We start from the raw sequence: 25,727 nt of genomic DNA, 5'->3' as shown, positions 1-25,727 counted from the left end.
GCAGAAAGGAAAAAAAAAAAAGAATATCCAGTATCTGTGTTAGAACATAATGAAAGGGTCTAGAGCTCCTCACTTGGTAAAAACAGGATACTGATTTTACTTTAGATGTTCACTTAAAATCTTGGATATTTTCAATCCTTTTTTTTTTTTCTTTTCTTTTCTTTAGATGCTAATGAATGCGAGGGTAAACCCTGTATAAACGCCAACTCCTGCAGGAACCTGATTGGCAGCTACTATTGTGATTGCATTCCCGGCTGGTCTGGTCAAAACTGTGATAAAAGTAAGCATTTTTTGTGTGTCGCTCGCGGTCTTGTGCACCAAGCGGGAACACGGCAGCATTGTCTCGTTTTGAGTTCGGCTCCCATGTTGAGTGAAGAAGGGAAAAATCTCAGCAGCTGATGTTTTTAGAAAGGGAGTAGTCTGTCTGGAATGAAAATATACAACTTTATCAAACTCATTAACCCTTAGCTTGGCCATATTCTGATAACATAACCGAAACAATGCTGTGAAGTTTTGTGGACTCTGCTAAAAGAATTGCCTCGGGTTCCCACCCATTATAATAACCTTATCTAAAGGAAAGCATGCAGGAAACTTGACAAAAGCTTTATCAAGCCAGGGCTATGGGGACATCTCAATTCCTTGGGTTATATTTGAAATGTACGCTTCCTCCTTTAATATTTAGGTCTGCTAATTATCACTTTTTTTTTTTTATACAGACGTGAATGACTGCGTTGACCAGTGTCAGAATGGAGGAACTTGTAGGGTATGTAGGATTTTTAATCACTTAGTATCAATTAAATGGTTAAATGAGCTTGGTATTCAGTGGTGTTTATTTGTATAGTACTTGGGCTTTGGAGAAGTGTGTTTTTTTTCATTGAGGAATACATCTGAAATGGCTTTGTCAAGGTTTAGTGGATAGTAGAATCTTCTACCTCCAGACGCCCCCTCCCTTAATCCCCAGCAGGGTAAAAATGGGGAAGGGACTCCCCTCCCCTGTAATAAAGCCGGAGTGTGGTCTTGGAACACACTGTCATTTCGGGGGAGTGGACCACTTGAACCCTTGATACCTTCAGGCTTGGGCAGCTTTGAGAGTTGACTGTGAAAGAAAACCTTCATGCATGCAATCTTTTTAATAATTGATCTTCACCTTGCACTGTGCTATAGAGAAGCATTTAATAATGCAAACGAAATAGGGAAAGACCAATTTACTTGTATTGGTAGTTAAACAGTTATGGGAAAATAAAAAAAAAAAAAAACGTTCTCCACTTCTTTCCCTCCCCCAGGATTTGGTTAATGGTTATCGCTGTATCTGTGCATCCGGCTATGCAGGAGATCACTGTGAGAAAGACATCAATGAATGTGCGAGCAACCCTTGCTTGAATGGAGGTCACTGCCAGGACGAAGTCAATGGATTCCAATGTCTGTGTCCTGCTGGTTTCTCAGGAAACCTCTGTCAGGTGAGCACTGGTGAAATACAAACCCGAGATAACTGGCTTCCTAGCAGCTGAGGATTTGTGTGTGTGGGGGGGTGTTCCCCTCCCCCTCCCCTGTAATGATTTGTACACCAAATACCTTACACCCAGTGAGGCATACTCTAAAGTCCTGCTCCTCTCAGCTCCTTGCCGGGAGTCACAGCGAGCAAGGTCTTTTTTAGTTTTAATGGATTTCAAATGTGCACATGGTGAGCTTTGTGGCACGCTCACTGTTGATCTTCCAAGGCTCTTTAATATCTTAGCTGAAATCATTACAGATACGTTGCGCATCGTGCATTGTGTACAGTTAATGGCAGTTTGATTTAAAAAAAAGATCAGATGCGTCTGCCACTAAACCGTTGTCTCACTTTGGGGGTGTTTCCTCCCCATCCCCTCCTTTTTTTTTTTTTTCAGTTGGACATAGACTATTGTGAACCCAACCCTTGCCAGAATGGCGCACAGTGCTTTAATCTTGCTATGGATTACTTCTGCAACTGTCCTGAAGATTATGAGGGGAAGAACTGCTCCCATTTGAAAGATCATTGCCGCACTACTCCCTGTGAAGGTGAGGATTCAGGAGTTTAGGGGAAAACGTGGGCCTGTTTAGGTTGAAGCCACCACTTCCAAATGCAAGCTCTCAAGTACGCCACACGCGTTCCAGTATGTTCTCTCTTTTTGTAAAAACAGTCATTGTGTGCGTATCTATGCTCAAGAAGTTCTGTGGAGTGTGTTTTTGAGCAGTTGTCGCTAGGTCAGACCGACCACAGTGCTGAATAGTGGCCGAGGATCCTGTGTATTAAGCAGGGCTGTCCTTGGAGGGGGGGTTTAATTTGGGGGGGGGGTGAGGGTGAATGCTCCCTGCAAACCCCATGGTAGACCCATCCTGCCAAAACTATGATTTCCTGTCAGCTTTTGAGCTGGGCCCAGTCACATCAGTATTCCTGAGCCTTTCAGTCTCCAGACGTCAGTCCTGGTACTAAGAATCTTTTCCCCTAGATACAGACTGCCCCAGATGTGTAAGGTTCGGAAAGGCCAATGTAATCTGAAGTGGTGCATTTTCTGAGAAGTTGTCTTGCGCTGTTTTGTTCTGTAGTAAAGAGCACAGCAGGCTGTGAACCAGGGAAGCCAGGGTTAGAGTCCTGCTGCTCCTTGTGACCTTGGGCAAGTCACTTCACCCTCCGTTGCCTCTGAGGATACCTACAGGACCTGAATGTAGTCCACTTGGAAGTGCCCTGAAAGGTGGAAAATAAAATATCACAGTTGCCTTATGAATCCGCCATACAGCATGTGCAGAAGCCATAAAGTCACATTTTAACTTTGTTTCTTACCCATAAAGTTTGTGCATATGAAGGATACACTTTATATATAAAAAAAAAAAAAAAGTTGCTGTGTAGTGAGGGATGTGGTACATTCACTGTGTGTTGTCATCTCCAGTCATTGACAGCTGTACTGTCGCAGTGGCTTCGAACAGCACACCGGAAGGGGTTCGCTACATTTCTTCCAATGTTTGTGGGCCACATGGAAAATGCAAGAGCCAGTCGGGAGGAAGGTTCACCTGTGAATGCAACAAGGGCTTCACGGGGACCTACTGTCATGAAAGTAAGAGGAAAAGAAGACAGATTTTTTTTTTTTTTTTTCCCCCACCCCTATGTTGAACAAAATTTTCCTTGGTGACCAGTAAAGAGATGAATCGTGCAGCCTGCTGAAAAGTATTTACCTAGCATCTTAAACGTGGCTGGCTATTTCTTATTCCCCTCCCCCCCCCCCCCCCCCCCTTATCACTGATGGGAAATGTGCTGTATGACTTTTGTGGCTCCATGGCTTCCTGAAAACTTTATTTGTATTGTACTGGAAGCCTTAAAGCATGGCTGACGTGTAGTGCTGATTGTTGCTCCTGCCGCTTTTTTTTTTTTTTTTAAGTTCTTGATGCTTGACTGCTGGTTTATTAGGCCCTTACAAATTCGGCTTTCCTTGGTATGGCTTTATTTCAAAGCTCTGGAGGAGAGCGGCACGTGCACTACCATCTCGGGCACTGTTCACCAGCATCTGTATCCAGATTTGCGGCTCGGCTGCCTTTACTTGCCATTGAACCCTGCCACATGTGTGTACCCTACATGGTTGTAGATCAGCTGTCTTATCTGTTGTCCCTTTAACGGGCCTTGATCTTTCTCCCCTCTTGTTAATGCTATTTGTGGCTGCCTGTATTTAGACCCTCAGCTGAGTGGGGAGGCTGGGCAGGGGGCATTTTCTTCTGTGTGGAGGTTTGACAAGTAGTGTATAACTTTTTTTTTTTTTTTTTTGGATGCTCGTGGCTTTTAGCCTGTACCAGCCCCCTAGTAAGGATGAGGGGAGGGTCAGGCTACAGTACAGATTTCTATTTGTATTTGTTGGGAAGGGGTGTTCTCATATTTCTTGCATATGTGATTAGGCTTTTAGTAACAAACGCAGCATGTGGAGTTGTCCTATAGAGAGGCAGAGTAAAACTACATTCCCTATATGTACCTGGATCAGTCCAGACACCTGGGTTTTGCCTCCCCTCCAGCAGATGGCGACAGAAGTTTTTTTTTTTTTAAACAACCCTGGCATATATACCAAGGTGCCACCCACAGTCACTCAGTCTTACTCTGTCTCCAGCAGATGGTGGAGGTTTCATGTATTCTACAACAGATTCCTTCAACTTTTAAGGCATGTATGCTTAGAGTAGCATTGCTCATATTTTGTTAATGTAATAGCAATCTGGGATTTACGTAGCAGCTTCTATAGTTTTGGCAGTCTGTAGTATCACTTAGCTATGGATGGATAAACCAAGACTTAAGAAAATAGCCACTTGACGCAGGCCCAGATTGAGGCATAGGCAATGTAGATAACTCTGCCAAATTTTCACAGATGCCGGATTGTCACCATCGTTGCCGTGCCTTTATTTAGGCCAGTCATGGTGCTGCTTTGTCTCCTCTAGTGACATCAGATCAGCGGTGGCAGGAACAACAATTGGAAACAACCCCCCCCCCCCCCCAAAAAAAAAAAAAAAACAAAAAACCCAGCCCAGGACCTCCTGCAGCCTTCACGTGCTGATAGGCCCTGCAGTGTCCCAGCACCTCCTCCCCCCACAAGAATTGTTAACCTTGGAAACTCATGTGCCACAGGGCTAATGTCTGTGCTTGAGGGCTGTAGGGGAGGACCCATGCTGTACTTTAAAAATTTTCAGTTACTGCTGCTATGGAGCTAGTGCTGCAAGTTGGAGAAGGAGAGAATTTGGAAAAAGAGGGGATGTCCTTTCACCCTCCCCCAAATTGCCTATAGATGCATGCCACTGCAGTCTGGCCCCGATTTGTCAAGCTTTTCAGAATTGTTGGCATCTGGTATTTATGAGCACAAGCTTTCACTTATATTTTCCTAACATGTAGACAGATGGACTCGGGACCAGTGGGTTTATGCTCCCCTGCCAGCAGATGGAGACTGAGCAAGCTGACATCACAGTATATATACTCCTGCAGTGACTTCAGCCTGCCAGTATTCTCCATCTCCAGCAGATGGTGGACATGCATCTCCCTATGATGATTGCTTTAATTTTTTTTTTGGAATGAGAAATTTGAAATCTAAATTAAGGAGAAGAAAGTCACACTCTCCCATGGTGATACCAAAAGGTCCCTATCCCAGCTGAGAATTCCTGAGGTGATTTTCATGATCCCTTAGTGTACCTTGGTCCGATAGCTAGGTTTCCTGGCATGAACTTAGCTGCTAGTTTAGCTGAAAGACAGCGGGTGCAGCAGATCGAGTGCGGCAATGACAGCAGATGCCCTCTACCCCTGCAGCCAGAGACTGTTTCTGTACTCAGCCAATAAGTGCTGAGCTCAAGTAAGGTAAAAAAAAAAAAAAAAATGTTTTATCTTGAATCAGACACAGAGGGGTTTCAGGACTTCCTCTGGTCTCTGTGCTCAGTGCCTTTCCTTGGTGGAATTCTTTCATGGCTTATAAGCTTTTCTTTGAGCGCAGTCCTCCGCTTTACCCATTCCTGTCAGGTTGGAACCTCAGCCGGTGGCTCCTCCCTCTTCCAGTCCTATGCTAACGCACCGGAGCTCTCCTCTGCTCTCTGCAGGTGCTCCCAGTGAGCATTGGGATGGCACTGATGATGAGGTGGACCCTGAGTCCCTGGAAGATGGACATTCCTCTCGGCCTTGAATTGTGTCAAACTGAGTTGCGGTTCTAGAGATGAACTGCTGACCCAGATTTCCCAGACCATGAAGATGCTGGGTGTTCCTGGTTCAGATTCTCTTTCTGAGCCATAGAATCTCATTTTGACTTCCTTGCGCACAGCCTCTTTTTTTTTTTTTTTTTTTCCCCCCCCTGTAATGGACGCCATTCAGGAATTGATTGACCTTGAATGCCCAATTTTAAAGGGGGTTGAACATTGGAAGGCCTTTGCCCCCTGGATCCAGGTATGCGCAAGCATTTGCATTTTTTCCAAGGTGGATGCACTGGTATGTGCAGTTTCTTAAGTGGATGACTATTTCCGTGGAGGGAGAAGTGTCCTTGAAAGGATGTGCATGATAGGATTGAAGCTATTCTTAAGCAAGCCTTTGAGGCAGTGGGTATGACTGTACAGATCACTTCCTGTTGTGCCCTAATGGCACAATCTTGTCTGCTTCTCTCTCAGGTGGTTGATTCTGAAAGGAATTCCAGTGTGGTACTAAAGGCCGCTGCCACCTTTTTGGCAGACAGCTGCGATTTGGTCTGGACCTTGGCCAGAGGAGTGGCTTCGGTGATAACGGCCAGGCATCAGCTCTGGTTGCAGCATTAGTATGCTGATGCAGCTTGCAAAGCTAATCTTAAAAAGGTGCCCTTTAAGGGCTCACTCTTATTTGGGAGCGAGTTGGAGAAAATGGCTAGGAAGTGGGGTGAATCTCTGGTTCTTTGCTTGCCGGAGGATAAGAAGCAATTACAGCACCCCTTTCAGGCTAAGGGCTGTGGTTCCGGTGCCATCGTCTCAAAGTATGGGACGATATTCCATTTATTTGGTTGTGCCAAAGAAGGACTCCTTTCGTCCCATCCTGAATCTCAAAAGGTTTAGCTGTCATTTGACTGTGACTCATTTTTACATGGAAACCTTATGCTCTGTGCTAATGGCAGGGCAGTCGGGAATTTCTGATCTCCCTAGATCTGTCCAAGACCTACCTGCATATTCCCATCCGTTTGGAACACTAACATTTTCTATATTTTGCAGTGTTGGGGCACCATTATCAGTTTCAGACACTGCCCCTTGGTCTGGTCACTGCCACAGAACGTTTTCCAAGGTTGTGGTCGTAGCGGCAGCCTTGAGAAGGGATCCTGGTGCACCCATACTTGGACAATTGGTTGATTTGAGTCAAGCCTCAGGAAGAGAGCCACCTGGTGACACAAGGTGATCTCCTTATTGCAGGAGCACAGTTGGGTGGTGAGCCTGGTCAAGAGCAGTTTTCAGCTGTCCCAGTCGGGGTATCTGGAGGTTCGGTTCGACTCAAGACTGTACAAAATTTTCCTTCTTGAAGTATGGATTCAGAAATTGAGGTCTCAAGTGCGTCAATTGGTGCACACTATACGCCCGACAGTGTCGTCCTATCTACAGGTGCTCGACTTGATAGTGACTAACCTGAAAGTGGTGCCATGGGCAAGGGCGCAAATGTGTCCTCTTCAGCGTTCTCTACTTTCTCAATGGAACTCGCAGGCTCAGGACAGCTTGGTTCAGCACCACTTGCCGATGGATGTCTGTTCTACAACCATCACTGGAGGTGAGGAGGTTCATCTGAGCAAGGGAGTTTCCTTGTCCTCCGCGACCTGGGAGGTACTCATAACAGATAATAGTCTCAAAGGTTGGGGGGCTCACTGTCAGGAGCTGACAGTCCAAGGGCATTTGGAAGGCTGAAGAGTCCCGCTGGAACATCAATCGCCTGGAAATCTGGGCAGTGTGGCTGGCATACTTGCAGTTCAGCCACAGGCTGCAGGGTCAGGCAGTCCACATGATGTTGGAAAACATGACAATCGTGGCCTACATCAATCGCCAGGGAGGAACAAAGAGTCCGCAAGTGTCGCAGGAAATAGACCAGCTTATTGAATTGGGTGGAAGGTCATCTACAGATCTTGACCTCTCACATTGCAGGAAAAATTCAAAGTAAGAGCAGACTTTCTCAGCAGGGAGAATCTGGACCCAGGAGAATGGGTGTTGTCATCCAAGGTGTTTCAGCTGAAAATGGGTTGCTGGGGCCTTCCGTTCCTAGACCTGATAATGACTTCTTGCAGTGCAAAGGTTCCTTGATTCTTCAGTCGCAGGAGAGATTCGTGGTCCCTAGGCATAGATGCTCTCATTCAGGTCTGGCCAGAAGACTAGTTGCTTTATGCCTTTCCTTTGTGGCTGTTGATCAAGACAATTCACAAGGCTACATGGGGCTAATACTCCTGGTGGCTCCGGATTTGCCCAGGTGTCCGTGGTCTGCAGATCTGCAAAGACTCCTGGTGGAGATTCCGCTTCATCTTCCACTGCATGTGGATCTATTGAAGCAGGGACCAGCTCTTCACGAGGATCCGACTCTGTTCTGTCTTACGGTTTGGCCGTTGAGAGGGCTCGCTGGTTGAAATGTGGATATTCTTCTGCGGTGACTGCCAATCTTACTCCGCGCTTGACAGTTCTCCACTTCCTTGGCCTATTTGTGGGTTGGAGAATGTTTGAGGCGTGGTGCGAGAAGCGCCATGTTCTTCCTCGCTCAGTTAAGATCCTGCTTATTTTGGATTTTTTGCAGGATGGGTTGAATAAAGGCTTGGCCCTTAATCCCTTGAAGTTGCAGGTAGTGGCTCTTGCCTGTTTCTGGGGCCCAGTGAATGGTGATTCCTTCTCATCCTGATGTGGTCTGTTTTTTGAAGGGAGTGAAACATCTTAGGCCTCCCTTGAGGTTACCAGTTCCCTTGTGGATTCTTAACTTGGTGCTGGATTTCTTAGCGGGTCCTACGTTCCGACCGCTGGGTGGTCTTTCCTTGTGGTTGTTGACCTTGAAGACAGTGTTCCTAGTAGCTGTCTGTTCTGCGTGTCTGATTTCTGAGCTGCAAGCTTTATCTTGCTGGGAGCTATTCCTTCGGGTGACTCCAGGGGCATTACAGCTACATATTATTCCATCTTTTTTGCCCAGAGTTGTCTCGGACTTTCATGTAAATCAGTCCATCTCCTTGCCATCCCTAAATAAAGTCAGGGATGCAGAGAAGTATCGCCTCTTGCGCTCCTTGTATGTTAAGAGGCTGCTTGTGCAGTATCTGGAGGTCTCTGAACCTTTCCGGAAGATGGATCGCATGTCTGTCCTCCATTGCGGGAGTGATCAAGGTGCTCTGGATTTGCGAGCTATGATAGCCCACTGGATTAAGGAGGTGGATGCTGAAAAGCTGGTGCCTACTCAGGGTTAGAGATCATTCCACTAGGGCTCAGGCATTATCATGGGCAGAGGTTAGATTGTTGTCTCCATCTGCCAAGCTGTGACATGGTTCTCCTTGCATAGCTTTTCCAGGTTTTATCGTCTGGATGTGCAGGCCTGGGAGGACGCAGCATTTGCACGTGTGGTGTTGACTGGACCACGGGCAGCCTCCCACCCTGTTCAGGAGTAGCTTTGGTATATCCCGTTGGTCCTGAGTCCATCCGTCTACATGCTAGGAAATGAAGAAATTACTTATCTGATAATTTTGTTTTCCTTAGTGTAGACAGATGGACTCAGCTTACCGCCCTCGGATGCTGAATGCTTGTGTCAACGGTCCTCCTGTGAGGCTATGAGTCCCAAGGGATTACTGTTAAGTGTTCATCCAGTCTCTTACATGAGTTCGGTTTTGGTTGAGTACAGTTATGGTTGACTGTTTTTCACCAAGTTTTTAATCACATTTTTTGCCAGTCTGTCCACAATTGCTTTTGAAGAGAATACTGGCAGGCTGGGGTCACTGCAGGAGTATATATACTGTGATATCAGCTTGCTCTGTCTCCATCTGCTGGCCAGGGGAGCATAAACTCACTGGTCCTGAGTCCATCTGTCTAGGTTAAAGAAAATAGTAGGTAAGTAATTTCTCCATTATATCTTAAATTTAAAGTCACCTGGTCTAGATGAATCAACATAACATACAAAAACAGTGTAAAAAATAAAACTGTAAATCAATCATACAACATAAAAATAACAGAACAGACTCTGAACACCAGGCTACTTAGTGCCTTTGACAATATTAAGTCTTTTAATTGCTTCGCAAACCAGTTTAGATGATGCAGGCTACTACAATAGTATTTTTTCCACATATTGCAGATATCAATGACTGTGAAAGCAACCCATGTAGGAATGGTGGCACATGCATCGACGGTGTGAATGCCTACAAATGTATTTGTAGTGATGGATGGGAAGGAAATTACTGTGAAATAGGTGAGTAACTTCCTTCACTTAAAAGTAAACCACTTCAAAGCATGCTTTTCTAGTTCTTTGAGGGCAGTTTTTAAACTCCCCATGATAACTCACAGCAGTGCAAGCTGGTTTTCCAAGGGACAATCCCCATTGGGTTTCCCTTTGACAGTGCCTCAGCTGGTTGGTTCTGTGGGGTGTCTTTACCCCATGTGCTTTGTAGTCACAAAGTAAGTGGGTAAAGCAGATGTGGGGATTTAAAACTTCCACAGACACCCCCCCCCCCCCCCCATCCCAGTGTCTTACCTCTGTCTTTATATACTGTGGGGGAGGGGGATTGTCCCCACAGGGGAGCACCTGTGGAAATCCCTTTGAAAGTGACCCCCATAGATCGGTAATGTGCTGACTGAAGAGAGTGTTTGCTCCTGTTGATACAATTCCATGCTAGCAACGAGGCTTTTCCATGGCACAGGCTTGGTAATTTTGTCTTGTTCCTGTGCATGCTCGTAAAAGTGGGAAGTTTAAATTCAAGAACATGTGACCGTTAACTATATAAAATCCAGATGATGATAAATCTTTTTGCCATTGTTTAATTTTTTTTTTACTTACGGAGCTCCTTTAGACACGTTACAGTTCTGCCATGTTGAAAATTTTGTGGGGTAAGGGCAAGATAATTGGGGAGGGGGGGGGGGTAGTGGGCACGCAGATGGGATGGGGATCTAGTGCCAAAATGCTTGCTTAACCTCCTTCCTGCTTTCTAATTCTAGACATTAACGATTGTGGTAAAAGTCCTTGCCACAATGGAGGCACATGTCGAGACCTGGTCAATGATTTCTACTGTGACTGCAAGAATGGCTGGAAAGGAAAAACCTGCCACTCCCGTAAGTTTAAAAAGAATCTCCATGCCCAGCATCTGCTGTAAACTGCTCAGACTTTGTGCCAGAGGAGCAATTGAATTAATTGTGTGGGGGGGGGGCCTTGTTCTCAGGCGATAGCCAGTGTGACGAAGCAACGTGTAACAATGGAGGGACGTGCTACGACGAGGGAGATACCTTCAAATGTATGTGTCCAGGAGGATGGGAAGGCGCCACGTGTAATATAGGTAATGCTTGTAATAGTTGTGTGGTTTTTTTTTTTTCAATTTTAGATTCTCTTGTGCTGCTTGCATTCTCTTCTCTTCCTTTTGAGGTTTTGTAGCGTAATACATTTGCGATATTCTTTTGTCACAGCCCGAAACAGCAGCTGTTTGCCCAACCCCTGCCACAATGGTGGCACCTGTGTAGTGAGTGGAGATTCGTTTACTTGCGTCTGCAAAGAAGGCTGGGAAGGCCCTACTTGCACTCAGAGTAAGTATCCCCTCTTCCCCTCCCCCCCCCCTCTAAACTTTCAAGTGTTGCCTGCGGTGGCTCATCCTGTCGCCTTCTGAGATTTGAAATTGAAAGCAGAAGGGGAGAGTGTTTGATGTAGGCTCTGCTATCACCTGAACCTCTTGTTGTAATGATATATTATACCATGCAGTCCTGACCTGGGCATGAGAAAGTAGCAAATGAGATAAGTGGATACAGATGTTGTCTTGCTTTCCCCTGCATTCTTTGTTGTACCAGCTGCCCGTCTGCTTTCGCTCACTTTCTTCCTGTTCAGACTCTTTATAAGCGTCTCTTCCTGCATTCATGTGTTCAGAATTTGCTTAATTTTTGTTGTTGTGTAAGCCTAGGATGTCTTGCAGCCTTTACATGCATTTGCTTGTATATTAGGCATTGGAAATCCATAACTTTTCATACTTAATGCGATGAAGTGCTGTGCTTTTTTGGAGATCTGCATAACATCTGCTTTTTTTTCCCCCCCACCCTATTAGATACGAATGACTGCAGTCCTCATCCTTGGTAAGTGTGACCAGGGATGTGCTTTCTTTTTTGTACATCTTAGTTTATCATGTTGGGATTTTGGAGAGCTGACTGTTTTTCCTAATGTTCAAATTTGGGAGTTTGACTTTTCATTCTGCCTCTTGGCCACATTAGGGCTCTAGCTGACTTAGGTGCACAGAGGCAGTAGCTTCTGATTAAGATCTGGCTTGCGTGCAAATATTTATAGCTCCGTACAAATCAGTTTGGGGAACAGCAGCATAGAAGAGGTCAAATTTTCTTCCCAGTTTTTTGGTTTTTTTTTTTTTTTTTTTTTTATGTGCTAGCTATTTAAAAATCTTCTGATACACTTTTTAAAAATTTGGCAAAAGGAATTTTAATAAGCTAAAGGATGGCTTATTTTCTTCTTTCTCTTAGTTATAACAGTGGAACCTGCGTCGATGGGGACAACTGGTACCGATGTGAATGTGCTGCAGGCTTTGCAGGGCCCGACTGCAGGATCAGTAAGTCTATTTACAGAAGAACACTACTTGCATCATGCTACATATAAAAAGTAATAATTCCCTGCTCCAAGGGGCTTACCATCTTAAGTACCTGAATCAGTGGGAGATAACGTGGCTTGTCCAAGGTCACGAGTAATGTAAATAGAAGAAGCTGGATTTGAATCTTATTTACCTGGCTCCCAGTTCATTGCTTAAGCACTAAGCCACTCCAGAAGGTCACATAGTCTGACTGTAGCTCAGAAAAAGGAGCAGCAGCAGAATCCTTAAGCCTGATTAAGTGCCATGTTGGATTGTACCAAGGGTCCGTCAAGCCTGGCATTGTGTTTTGTCCAATCTGGATTTCTGGGAAGTACCTGGCAGATCCGAAAGAGTAGATCCAGTCTTTTTACCCACTCCTAGGGATAAGTGCCAGCTTTCCTTTAGTCTACCCGGCTAATTTGTTTATGAACTCTTCTTTTAGGAACTTGTCCAAACTTCTTTTAAACCCATCTGTTATTTGCTTTGACCACATCCTCCAACAAGTTCCATAAGTTTATTGTGCGTTAAGTGAAAAAGTATCCCCTCTAAGTTCTCTTCTCCAAGCTGATGTGCCTTTCTTCATAAGGAAGCCATTCCATACCATTTATCTTATTTTATTTTTTTCCCCTTTCTCTGTACCCTTTCTAGTGCCACTGTACTGTTTTTTGCGATGGGATGACCGGAGCTGAATGCAGTGCTAAACATGCGGTTGCACCATATACACAGAGGCACTGATATTCTCAGTTCTCCTTTCCTTTCTGAATAATTCCTAACATTCCATTTGCTGTTAACTGCCACAGCTTAACTGAGCTGAGGATTTCAATGTATTGTCCACATAGACAGCAAGATCCTTTTCCTGGGCAGCGATTCCTAATACAGAATGCAGCTTCGTGTGCGTGTACTTAAATTTATATTTCCCTATGGCATCACTTTGCACTTGTCCATATTAAAATTTAGCTGTCATTCAAATGTCCAACTCCAGTCTGGCAAGATCCCTCTGCAGGTCCTCAACGTGTTTTGACTATTTTGAATGTTTTTGCGTCCTCTGTAGATTTGATGACATTGCATCTTGCTCCCTTTTCCAGATCATTAATGTAACTCCATGGGCAAATTAAGAGATACTCTGAGCTGGGTGTTGATGCAGTAGTCCTATGTTTGGGTGTCAACCAAAAGCCAATAATTTTTCATATCTAATTGCAAATAGAAATTGTGCTGGAAGAGCTCCGCTTATTTGAGATTTCACAGCACTCTGTATCGCTTATGATCAAAGAGTAATTTACAAATATGAATATAATTGCCCATAACTTTTTCGAGAGTGACTTATACACAGTGAGCTAATGCTGGCAAGAGGATGTCTGAATTCAGCAGTGATCCTGCATCACTCTTCAGCATGATGGTCCCAGAGTATGCACTCCATGGGTAGCACAGTATTCTCTTTGTTCAAGAGGAAGAATGTCAGCTAAAGTATATGTCAATAATCCACCCAGAGACCATGAGGTGCTCTGTAGGCAAGGGGATGCAGTAACTTTTTTTTTTGTAATGTGACTATGAAAACTTGGGGGGAAAAAAAGGTTGGCTTTGTTTGGTCACTGACCCTTAAATTAGAGTGTTATTACTGTTTTGAGACGAGTCTAATCTTTTATTCCATTAAAAGCAAGCAAAAGGTGTTTTGTTTATTTTTAAAGGAAGTCAAGTAAGCGTTTTATTGAAGTAGCAGCTTCAATGATTCGAGTAAACTAGCGATTGGTGATCAGAGGGTTCAAGGAACTTGACATCCTGAACATTGATTTTTTATTTTTTTTTTCCCCTCCACAGATATCAATGAGTGTCAGTCTTCCCCCTGTGCTTTTGGAGCTACGTGCGTGGATGAAATTAATGGCTACCGTTGTATCTGCCCACCGGGTCGCAGCGGTCCAAGATGTCAGGAAGGTACTGCAGGCAATGTAGTTTGAAACGCAGATTCAATCTATTCTTGTTCTATTTATTAAAAAAAAAAAAAAAAGATGGGGAAAATCCAGTCACTTGCGTTGTTTATAGTTACAGGAAGGCCTTGTATTACAAATGGACGTGTGATGCCAGATGGAGCTAAATGGGAGGAAGACTGCAATAGCTGCCAGTGTCTGAATGGGAAAGCTGCATGTTCAAAGGTATTGGCTTTTCTCTCTGGCGGTAAAAGCAAATGCTTTGTGTGCTTTTTTTTTTTAACCTGTGAGATTCGCTGCTCAGATTTGCCTTGTGAAAAACTGTTCAGTATTTGGGCCAAGCCCAAGCTTACTAATTAGCTGTCTTTCAGGCCAATACAGAAGGGTGCGCTCGGCCGAGCGCACAGTTAGCCCCCATTTGGACGCGCGTTTTTGCCGCGCTATTATTACCCCTTTATACAGGGGTAATATAAGGGGTAATAGCACGTGGAAAACACGTGGCCACCCCCCCCCACCCCCGAAACTAATAGCGCTCATCACATGCAAATACATGTTGATGAGCCTATTAGGTATTCACCCGCAATACAGAAAGCAAAGTGAACAGCCAAGTCACACATTTTACTTTCAGAAATTAACTCCTGCTGGCACTGGGCAAGTGTTCAGAAAAGCAGAAAAAACTGCTTTTCTGTTCACCCACTGACTTAATATCATAGTGATCAGATTGCAAAGAGATCTGAAAACCTTAAGAAAAGTTTAAAAACATGGCTTTTTAAACAAGCATTTTATAAAGAGACTGGAGAATGAAAATATACAGGAATAGGCAGAAGAACACCAACACACAGCACTATTCTAAGAATGTGCATTTTAATAATCTATGAACTCTACCTCACAATAAACGTAATTGTATACACTATAAATATGATTTTTTCCCGTGAACCGTACCTTACAGGTACACTTGGTCATGACCTACTTCACTGAAACTTCTTATTGTAACTGGACCTTTTGTGGCACCTGTTAGAATGTACTATAGTACGCATCCACCTACATTAATTTATGTGCCTACATGTAAACCGTTGCGATGGTATATAACTTAGCGACTGTATAGAAAAGAATTTAAATATTAAGTCAGAGGCCCCAAAAATAAAAAAAATGTTTAAAAAAATAAATAATAATAAATCTGCCTGCGGGTTGGAAAACAGACGCTCAATTTTGCCAGCGTACATTTTCCCGAACCCATGGCTGTCAGCGGGTTCAACAACAGACGCCGGTAAAATTAAGCGTCAGCTGTCAGACCCACTGACAGCCACCGCTTCCGCCAATAAGGAGGCGCTAGGGACGCGCTAGTGTCCCTAGCGCCTCCGTATTAGCGCGGGCCCTAATTTAAATAGTGAATCGCGCGTCTGGAAGAGGTGCCTTGGGCGTGTGATGGGAGAGCGGGTGCTCACCTTGGAGCGCTGGCTCTCCTGCGCAGTTTACTGTATGGGCTTTTGATCTGTAATTCTGCTATGCCCTTGATTGGATCCTGTTGTGATTCCATCTTTCAGCTCTGCTCTGTTTTCTGTCCTTTCCCCTCTAGAGTGATTAGTGGAAATCTGTTTACAAGTGTGTTTCTTTGAATCCCTGGTTTGGGGCAGGGCTAGGAATTACAGGGACAGAGCCAAGGTGAGGAAGCTTAGGCAAGTAAGAGCGATGAATGGGAAAAGATTGCCAAAAGCTAAAATCTATACTTGGGGCAGACCTAGTGCAGATGAAAAGGTAACTAGAAAAGCAATACAAGTGCTTGGCTATTCTTTGACAGCTCATAATGTGCCAGTTTAGAACAGTCCATAAATTAGGAAGGAGGTGGTGCATATTTTCCCCGCCCTCCCCTGTTGACTGACCGTGATTTGACTCCTGTTAGGTATGGTGTGGCCCTCGACCTTGTTTAATCCATGGCAAACCTCATGAGTGCCCAACTGGCCAAACCTGTGTGCCCATTAAGGACAGCCACTGCTTTGTGCCTCCCTGTACCGGAGTGGGTGAATGCTGGCCTTCAAGTCAACCTCCGCCCGTCAAGACAAAGTGCAACTCCAACTCGGATTACCAGGACAGTAGCTGTGCTAACATCACTTTCACCTTCAACAAAGAGATGATGTCACCAGTAAGTCATTTGGGAAATGCAGCATGAATGTTTTTTTGAATTGAACACTCTGCACAGTAGTTCATGATGTACGCCAGTCGTGAGAATTTTTTTTTTTTTTTTGAAGTGGTGGATTATGTGATATGCAAGTGTGAAAAGCAGTAAATGGAAGATAACTCTGCAGCAACTCTTCTGGACCCCCTCCCTCTCCCCCCCCCCCCCCCAAAAAAAAAAAAATCCTAATGCATACCTAAACAAGCCTGTGAGAATCTGTAAGAGAAGTATAAGAGGAAGTACTTTTTATTTTGGGTGGTCACTAATGCCTCCTTCCTTCCTAATGCCGATGGCCTACGTTTGCTTGCATTTTCAGGGTCTTACCACGGAGCAGATTTGCAGTGAGCTGAGGAATCTTAACATTTTGAAGAATGTTTCAGCAGAGTTTTCTATCTACGTTACCTGTGAGCCTTCACCCTTAGCAAACAATGAAATCCATGTCGCCATTGTAAGTGCATTCTAGGTGGCTTAATGATAGATTTTAGCTGCTTTGCTTGCAGTTTTCTAAGTGTTAAATATAAAACTATAGAACGATGCTATAATCCTATGGAATGTACAGTAACTTTAGTAAGTAGTCTTTTAAAGAGCATCAAGCTAAAATTACTATTAAAATTTTATTTTTGGCTAATTATCAAAATGTGACACTTTTTTTTTTTTTTTTTTTTAACCCTTCAGTTTCCTTCTGCTTTATACTTCAGCTCAGTCAGAACCAGAGCTGGCATCTGGTGCTTTAAGCCTTTTTATTTGCAAATGCCTGTTGACTTTTTTCCACTGTTTATATATAGATAGATTATATATCCTCCCTTGGCCACACACACACCAGGACTCCTTCCAGGATCTTGCAATTGTGGGATCTGAATCTGGCCACTAGGGGTCATCCTTGGTCAAGGACCATGAATCTCCCCCAGCCCCCAAGGGGCTGTGAATTCTGCCTCCACAGCTTCCCCAGCTGATCCAGAGAGAAGAAAGTGTGACTTGGTTTGAACCATGAGTCTTCCTTGTGGCAGATAACAGCACTTGCCACTGGACAAGCCAAAGCAATCTTATTGAGGGCCCTGAAGAACTGGTTGAATAAGGCAGTCCTACATTGAGGGCAAACAAACCACTGTGCAGTTTGCGCTGCCATACCTCATGTGGCCATATTTTTGTGTGCAGTGCATGTGCATGAAACCATATGGGATTCAGTTTGTATACTAGTGCCCATCTGAACATTTCAAGAATCTAATATTTGTTCTTCAGTCTACTGAAGACACCAGAGAAGACAGAAGCCCCATCAAGGACATTGCAGATCGCATCATCGATCTCGTCAGCAAGCGGGAAGGAAACAATACATTCATCGCTGCAGTTGCAGAAGTCCGGGTACAGAGACGACACACAAAAAGCAAGACTGGTGAGTCTTAAAAATGCATCTGCCTCCTTGGTAGGAAACTACAGATTTTGATTTGCTTTTCCATGTTAGCATGCCTAGCAATTTTAAATCCTGCTCAGGCTGTGAAATGTACAGCTTCTGTGTTCCAGAAAGGGCTGTTGTAGAATCCGATGGCTGCGGGGGGGCGGATTTTCCCAAAATACATGTGGCGACACAATTGGGCCTCCCCCAGTTCCCTCCCAGTCCACCCCAATTAAGGAGGGGACTGGGAGGGAACTTCCCTACCTAACCTTCCTCCTCCTCCCCCTCTCTTCCCGGCCCCCTAAACCTAATCTAACTATCCCCACATTTTTTATTTTTGTACTTACTGTTCCTCTGGAGCAGAAGTATTCTCCGCGTGCTGTTCCGGGCCGCCCCTTTGGAGAGGCCCGGCACTTCAGCACGTAGCGGGATTTATGCCTGTAAACCCTGAAATTTATGCACGTAGGCAATTTAAAATTTACTGGATAATGCTTTTGGATTCGGGCCAAAAAGTACTGTTTTTAGTTTCATTAGGACCCCAAACATTTTGCCACATGGCTACAGAATCATCCAAGTGTTCCTTTGGAATGTTTAAAATGGTATTCAAGGTGTAGGATTCTTTCTTGCCACTTTACCATACAGGTCAAATCTGTGGAATGCTTGGGATATTGTCATGTGCATTTATTTTGCAGATTTATAGGCTGTCTCACACTAAAATTCAATACAAAATATCACAAAACAAAACTATTCAGCCCAATAAAATGTGCCTATATAATTCAATATGACCAAAGGGCTGCTATCTCATGAGAGAGCCAGCCTGAATATGGGAGGTTTCAGCATGCTCTTAAAGGTCTTAGAGGAAACCGCTGCAGCTCATATGGCAGAGTTCTACTGAAAATGCCCGCTTCTCGTATCTGCCAAACACGCCAGCCTTGGCCATGGAAGCCTGTAGTTCTTTGAGTTGCTTCTGTTGCCTCCATGATCAGGCTCCTTGCTCCAGTTTGGAGGGATGGCAGGGTCTTGGTGGTGCCAATGTACTTTTCATTTAATTATGTTGACTGCTCTGAGAAGAATTCAAGGACTTTGAAATTTTTTTGTACCAATCTCATATCTGTGCCTTTCCACAACTTTGTCCTGGCATTCTGTTGACAGCTCCTTGGTGGTCATGGTTGGGTCTTTATTTTGAAATGCACTGTCGAGCACAGCATTTCCCAACCAGTGTGCTGTAGCTCTGGTGTGCCCTGACAGTCTTCAGTTTCTCTTTCCCCACAGCTGGCCTGCAGGTTATCCTCCTGCCAGCAGGGGATGTCAGAGCAGTGCTTATCTGCCGCTGCTTCTGCTTTCTCTTTTGTTGGCTCTCCTCTACAATTGAAACTGCATTGGGCCCTGTGGTCTCACTAGTCCTGCTGGTTCCATGCAATTCCCCTTACAGAGGGAAACGGGCAAAGTTTAAAAAAAAAAAAAAAAAAGCATTGCCAGGTAAGTGCTTCTGGAAGGGGCAGCAGAATTTGCTAGGAAGCTGGGGTGTTGGAGGGGGGAAGGGAAGGTGATGGGGTAGAGGGGTGAAGAGAGGTAAGGAGAGTGCTGATGCCAAGGAGTGGAAAGGGAAGGTGATGGAATGAGAGGGTAGGAGACAGAAGGTGAGAGATGATGTCGGGGGTGGAGGGGGGAGAGCAGGGAGGGGAAGATGCTTGTGGTGATGCAATGGGGGATTAGGGAGGGGAACGTGGTAATAGAGTGGGGGGGGGGGGGAAGGGTGAGAAAAGGGAAGAGAAGGTTGTGATGCTGGGGGATGGGACAAGAAGGTGATACCAGGGGTGGTGGAGAGAAGATGAGGGGATTGCAGTGGAGGAAAGAGAAGAGGAAAAGACAGTGATGTGAGGGAAGAGAGAAGAGAAAAGGTGATGTGGGGAGGGGGCCAGGGAAGAGCAAAGGGACAGTGATGCCAAGGGTTGGGGGGTGAGAGAGAAGAAAGAAAAGAGAATGATGGGTGCTAGGGAAGGTGGTGATGTCCCGTGCTGAAGTGAGCCAATGGCAGGTGTGCGCCACGACACACACACAAGGTTGGGAACCACTGATCTAGTCACTAACTCTGAACATGTCATCCGCCTCTTAGTCTTTAAGCTTGGGTCAGTGGGGTCTTGGAATGGGGATCTTGAAATTAGGTTTGCCTAAACTTGATACTGGACCCTTAACCAGGTTTGTTTTTCTTGTCTGTGTGTGTACCTAACAATATTTTGAGTGAGTTTGTGTAGATTTCATGGAAGAACTAGGTTTACGGCTAATAATAACTCGTAATGTAACTCGGCTTCCCGACCTCCTTCCTTTACCCTCCGCTCCCACCCTACCCATTGCTCATTGCCCTAAACCAATCCGCTGACTAACTACTCAGCTCAAGACAATATCCAGCCATAATATTAATTCTATTAAGGCAATCACAATCATATCCTCTTCAAGACTCCCTACTGTAACTATCATCTGTACAGTTGGGGTCTCAAGGCCTATCTGTTTCCTGCTCATGTTGATCGGAGCCAGTTACTTTGATCTGTTTATCTAACTATTTATTTAATTGTTACATGTTATCTGTTTACTGTAAATAAGCCATGTTTAACTGTTTTAATGTAAAAAGCCCCGGCCAGACAAGCCCCATGCGAGTTCCTGTTTTTCTGTAAACCGGAATGATTTGTATCTAATGCAGGAATTTCGGTATAGAAAAATTAAATAAATAGTAATCATGTCTAGAGTGCTGCTAGACATACACAATGCCGCATATGTAAACCGCCAAATACACCTAATGTTCAGCATTACTGGCTTATCAGCTCTCTCAAGATCTCCCGTAAACTAGTCACACACAGACATATGCGGTGTTTCCAGCCCATTGTGAGAAGGCACGTGAGAAACCGTGGATTAGCTAGTCTGTATATGAATAGTATATGGGACATCTTGAGAGAGCTGAGAAGCCAGCAATGCTGATCATTAAAGGCTGGATTTTAAAATCCTGGCACGCGTAGAAATAGCCACGTATGCATGTGACTGGGCCCTGCACACGCCACATGCATTTTCAAAAGGGTCCGGCCATAAGTGTAAGTGGTAATACGCGCACAAGGGGTGGGCCGGAGGCTGGCTGGGACACTGGCCATTAGCCGCTGTCCCTGGGAATCACGTGCCGGCAGCTGGCCGGCACATAACTTCTGCTCCCTGAGGAGCAGTAAGTAAGAAAATTAAAAAAAAAAAAATGGTGAAAGGTAGGTTAAGTTTAGGGGGTAGGGAAGGAAGGGGATTAGGGAAGTTCCCTCCCAGTCCGCTCCTTAATTGGAGGGAACTGGGGAAGGCCCCATTGCGTCGCCACACAAAATTTGCAAAAATTCACCACCCACATGTGTGTGCGGCCAACGGATTTTATATGATATAAAATTGGCACATCCATGTGTGCGCACCGGGAACCACGTGGGGGATACAAATAAATATCAAAACAAGCAATCAAGGTAAAAAAAACATTATGAAAATTAAAGATAAAATAAATCAGATTAGGATAAAAAACTTAAAATTAAATGTTGTTTTACCATATTTTATTTTAAACATGCCTCTAAGAATAATCCAGTTTCCAACACATACCAGCCAGTATAAAAGCCTTAAACAGTATCATAAGCTAATTTGAAAAGCTATGTCTTCAATCCTTTCTTAAACATATATATTAGTATCATGTTTTGTTTTTGGTTGTGTTTTTTTTGTTTTTTTTTTAAGATTAAACTCCTTATGAGGCTCTTAATTTGGCCATATCTGTTGGTGTTTTTGGTCATGACCCATTCATCTGATTGGACAAAGGTGGTCTTTGGCACCAGTTCAGCTTCAGAACAGTACTGATATTTCTAACAAGTATACTACATATAACTGTTAATTTAACAGACACTTATGTTAAAGGTTTCAATTGCTTATTAAACCCATGTGATATGCTATGTATAGAATGATGCTTCTCAACTTTTTTTTTTTTTTAAAAGAGAGCTTGAATCTGTTTTACTTAGGAAGAATTTAATTGGATGCTTATCTATCTTACAGATTTCCTGGTTCCTTTACTGAGCTCCGTATTAACTGTGGCTTGGATCTGTTGTCTGGTAACGGCCTTTTACTGGTGCATTCAGAAGCGGAGAAAGCAAAGCAGCCATTCTCATAGCGTGGCAGAAGACAATACTACCAACAATGTGAGGGAGCAGCTAAACCAAATAAAAAACCCTATAGAGAAACATGGTGCAAATAGTGCACCCATCAAAGACTACCAGAACAAAAATTCCAAAATCGCCAAAATAAGGACACACAATTCAGAAGTCGAAGAAGATGACATGGACAAGCATCAGCAGAAGCCAAGATTTGTGAAGCAGCCAGCATACACACTAGTAGACCGAGATGAAAAGCCACCCCAGAGCAGCACGCCGACAAAACACCCAAACTGGACAAATAAACAAGACAACAGAGACTTGGAAACAGCACAGAGCTTAAATCGAATGGAATATATTGTATAACAGAGATGAGCGATGCTCCCATGCAGGGCCTTTAGTTATCAGTAAAGGCTTTGGAGTTTGTAGTTCTTAAACTGTTGTGTAATATCTGAGTCTAAGGCTATTATTTACTTAGAATCCCTGTGTTAATTTAAGTTTTGACAAGCTGGCTTACACTGGCAATGATAGTTGCTGTGGTTGGCTGGAATACAGAGTGCTGCATTTCACATCTATGCAAAAACTAGTCAAAAGTGCCCCAGTGTAAATTCAGCTGCAGCTGATACATCATGGAAATGTTTCATAAAATATTGCATAGCTTCGTTAGCGCTCCCTCTTTTTTTTTTTTTTTGCTTCAACTTCTGCCAGGTGTCCTGAATTATACAGTCTTAGAATAATACGTTTTATTTATATTTATTGAATTTGATTTTTTTTTTTTTTTGTATATTGGTTTTATGGTGACCTACAACTAGTTCTGTATTTGAAAGTGCCTTTGCAGCTGAGAACCACAGCAACTATCAATTAAGATTATTATTTATTTTTTTTATATTGTATTTGTGTAGGGGGGGGGACCTCTGTCAGCAGTTGCTGGTAAAATGAAGAATTTAAAAATGAAAAATTTTGTTAGACATTTTGTATAGATATGTAAATATTTTTTTTATTAATCACTGTGTATATTTGATTTATTAACTTAATAATCAAGAGCCTTAAATATTCCTTTTTTTATTTATATGTACGTTTAGAGACATTTTTGATAGCTTTGTAAGCTCATGGCTTCTTTATTTGAGTTTATTTTCTTGTTACATGTTGCCTATATGCCAAAATCAAGGTGTTGTAAAATTTAAAAAAAATAGTTTATTTTTTAACAAATAGGATAGGCTTTCATGCCTTGATGCTGTTTTTTGTACATTGTTAAATGTTCTGGAACACCTTCTGTAGTATCACTTTAAGACTATTTGTAAGTACTGACTGAGGCAAGTTATAGACTTAGGCTAGAACAAATTTTTTTTGCTGCTTTAGATTTGACAAGGAAACAAGTGACAGGCAGATATTCTGCTGCAAAGCAGTTTAGAGGAGAAACACGAGTGGTTGCATGTAATACAAATTTCAAATTAGCATGTGAAACTGGAGCCCCAGCAATTACAACTTGTAAATTCTGATTTTTCTGGAAAAAGATTTTCGCCATGGATATGTAATATTGAACCACTTGTAGATTTCATTTTTTTTTATATTCTACTGTATTTAGGGAGTATTCTGATAAGCTAGTTGTGGAATACTTGAACAGTAGACTGTCCAAAGTGAGATCACTGTGTTGATTTGCCATGAATTACACTGCCTGCCTTAAGCGAGGGTCCAAGTGCTATTACCAGGGGAAAAGGAATTTTTCTTACAGGCTTATGAACATAGTAATCTCCTTGGTTAAGTGTTGAGATCATGAAGATACTTTTGTATAGTGACAGTAGTGTTATGACCCTGAAAAATGTCCTTGATGTGTTATTCCTGGCAATAAATTTTGAAAAGTAATATTTATTAAATTTTTTGTATGAAAACATGAAACGTGTGAAGAATTTTGTGAGATCTATACACGGTCCTTGGGGGTTCTTACAGACTTATAGTATTAAATACCTAGAAATGTTTTCTCTCCCATAACTTTGTGCCCTATTCAACCTTTTGCTGGTATAGCTTGTCTATCATCACTCCCAGAGTCCTATCTCTTTTTTTTTTCTTTCTTTGCTCAGTGAGGGGTAGATTTTAAAAGGAGAGTGCCCACACATGTGTTAAAATCTGATGGCCGTGTTGGGGGTGGGGTGAATTTTCGATTAATTTATTCAGTGACGCAATCAGGCCTGCTCCCTTCCTCCTCTCCTCCCCACACCTTAAACTCTTTTTAACTTTTTTTTTTTTTTATTACTTCTTACTGCTCCTCTGTGTGCACTTCCCCAGGACAGAGGCTAATGGATGCTGTTCTGACCAGCCTCCATTCTGCACTGCCCTTTTTTCTGGGCCCGGCACTTGTGCGCGTATCGGGACTTAGCGCGTGACCGGTACCTTTTTGAAAATGCGGGCAGGGCCCGGCCATGCGCTTAAGTCCTGATTTTATTTTATGTGTGCGGCCGTTTGAAACTTTGGCCTTTTAATGAACGTTTGGTGCCGTTTTGAGAAGGCTCCCCAGCATGCTTTTGTAGCTGCCTGCCATTTATGTGTGTTTTACTATGGAGCTTGTGAGCTGCAGCCAAAATGTAAATTACAAAAAGGCAAAAATATAACAAAAGGAGAATTACAAACCAATATTTCAATCTGTGAAAAAAAGACTCTTGAGAGAGGAATGGTCAACAAGAGACTGACAAGTGCAGTTTGAACTGGGGAAATAAGGGAGTTAAATATAAAGATGGGGAGGAGAGAAACCTATTTAAACGAGGGTTGGTGAGTTTTTCTGAGCTGAATCGGTGCTAATAAGCTCTTCACCGTGAGGATTGTGTTGGGAATTTAATATTACAATAGCAGTTTGGCATTGTCAGCAGAGGTTAGGTTTAATATTTTGCTGTTTTAGTATTCTTTAGAAATGGATGCTGTTTAGCATGATGGTGTTGATTTAGATCTGTCTTGCATTACCACAATAGTGCTTTTCAAGCCAAAAATAGCATTGCTATATTGAGGCAACCTTTTCTGACATCTGATTCCTCTCTGCATAAGCACTACATACTGATACTTTTTTTTTTTTTTTTTTTAATAAAGCAAGCTTTTTTTTTATTAGGTCATGTGTGAATGGTGGTGATCAGTGACGTCCTTGGACCTAGCATTCACATCCTGGTGTCCTTCATAAGAGTGGTAAAAGGAAGGCGGTGGAAAACTAGAAGCTAGTTAGCCTTACCTCACTAATGAGTAAGTTTAATGAAGACCACTTAAAGGAAAGGATAATGAAGTTAAGCATCTTGAATTCAGAACATAAGGATTGCCATACTGGGTCAGACAAGCCCACTATCCTGTTTCCAACAGTGGCCAATCCAAGTCACAAGTACCTGGCATATACCCAAACATTAAATAGATCTCAAGCTATTATTAATTAATAGCAGTTTATGGATTTTTCCTCTAGGAATTTATCCAAACCTTTTTTAAACCTAGCTACACTAACTGCTGTAACCACATCCTCTGGCAATGAATTCCAGAGCTTAACTATGTGCTGAGTGAGAGAGCATTTTCTTTGATTTGTTTTAAATGAGCTACTTGCTAACTTCATGGAGCGCTGCCTAGTCCTATTATCTGAGAGAGTAAATAACCGATTTACATTAACTTGTTCAAGTTCTTTCATGATTTTGTAGACATCATATCACTCCTCAATCTCTTCTCCAAACTGAACAGCCTAACTTCTTTAGCCTTTCCTCATAGGGCAGACGTTCCATGCCCCTTATTTTGGTTGCCCTTCTCTGCATTTTCTCCAGTGCAACTATAACTTTTTTTCTTTTTTTGAAATGTGGCGACCAGAATTACACACAGTATTCAAGGTGTAGT

General features: G+C 43.3%; 1 protein-coding gene across 2 annotated transcripts in view; it reads left to right on the top strand.

The window, feature by feature from the left end:
- The window catches only part of JAG1 (jagged canonical Notch ligand 1), a 50,853-nt gene extending 27,085 nt beyond the window's left edge, over positions 1 to 23,768 (top strand). For both annotated transcript variants that reach the window (XM_029593542.1, XM_029593541.1), the window contains exons 10-26: positions 167 to 280; positions 717 to 763; positions 1,284 to 1,457; positions 1,887 to 2,037; positions 2,907 to 3,071; positions 9,770 to 9,883; positions 10,627 to 10,740; positions 10,848 to 10,961; positions 11,089 to 11,205; positions 11,715 to 11,742; positions 12,139 to 12,224; positions 14,058 to 14,171; positions 14,280 to 14,389; positions 16,065 to 16,304; positions 16,654 to 16,785; positions 17,577 to 17,727; positions 21,784 to 23,768. In XM_029593542.1, the coding sequence (XP_029449402.1) occupies positions 167 to 280; positions 717 to 763; positions 1,284 to 1,457; positions 1,887 to 2,037; positions 2,907 to 3,071; positions 9,770 to 9,883; positions 10,627 to 10,740; positions 10,848 to 10,961; positions 11,089 to 11,205; positions 11,715 to 11,742; positions 12,139 to 12,224; positions 14,058 to 14,171; positions 14,280 to 14,389; positions 16,065 to 16,304; positions 16,654 to 16,785; positions 17,577 to 17,727; positions 21,784 to 22,244 (2,432 nt within the window). In that variant the 3' untranslated portion in view covers positions 22,245 to 23,768. The remainder of the gene's footprint in view (positions 1 to 166; positions 281 to 716; positions 764 to 1,283; positions 1,458 to 1,886; positions 2,038 to 2,906; positions 3,072 to 9,769; positions 9,884 to 10,626; positions 10,741 to 10,847; positions 10,962 to 11,088; positions 11,206 to 11,714; positions 11,743 to 12,138; positions 12,225 to 14,057; positions 14,172 to 14,279; positions 14,390 to 16,064; positions 16,305 to 16,653; positions 16,786 to 17,576; positions 17,728 to 21,783) is intronic.
- The last annotated feature ends 1,959 nt before the right edge of the window (positions 23,769 to 25,727 follow it).

This window comes from Rhinatrema bivittatum, chromosome 3 (genome assembly GCF_901001135.1).
Source record: "Rhinatrema bivittatum chromosome 3, aRhiBiv1.1, whole genome shotgun sequence".
Classification (NCBI taxonomy): Eukaryota; Metazoa; Chordata; class Amphibia; order Gymnophiona; family Rhinatrematidae; genus Rhinatrema; species Rhinatrema bivittatum.
Note: the sequence above shows the minus strand (reverse complement) of the source record. Positions and strands in the feature narration are given on the sequence as shown.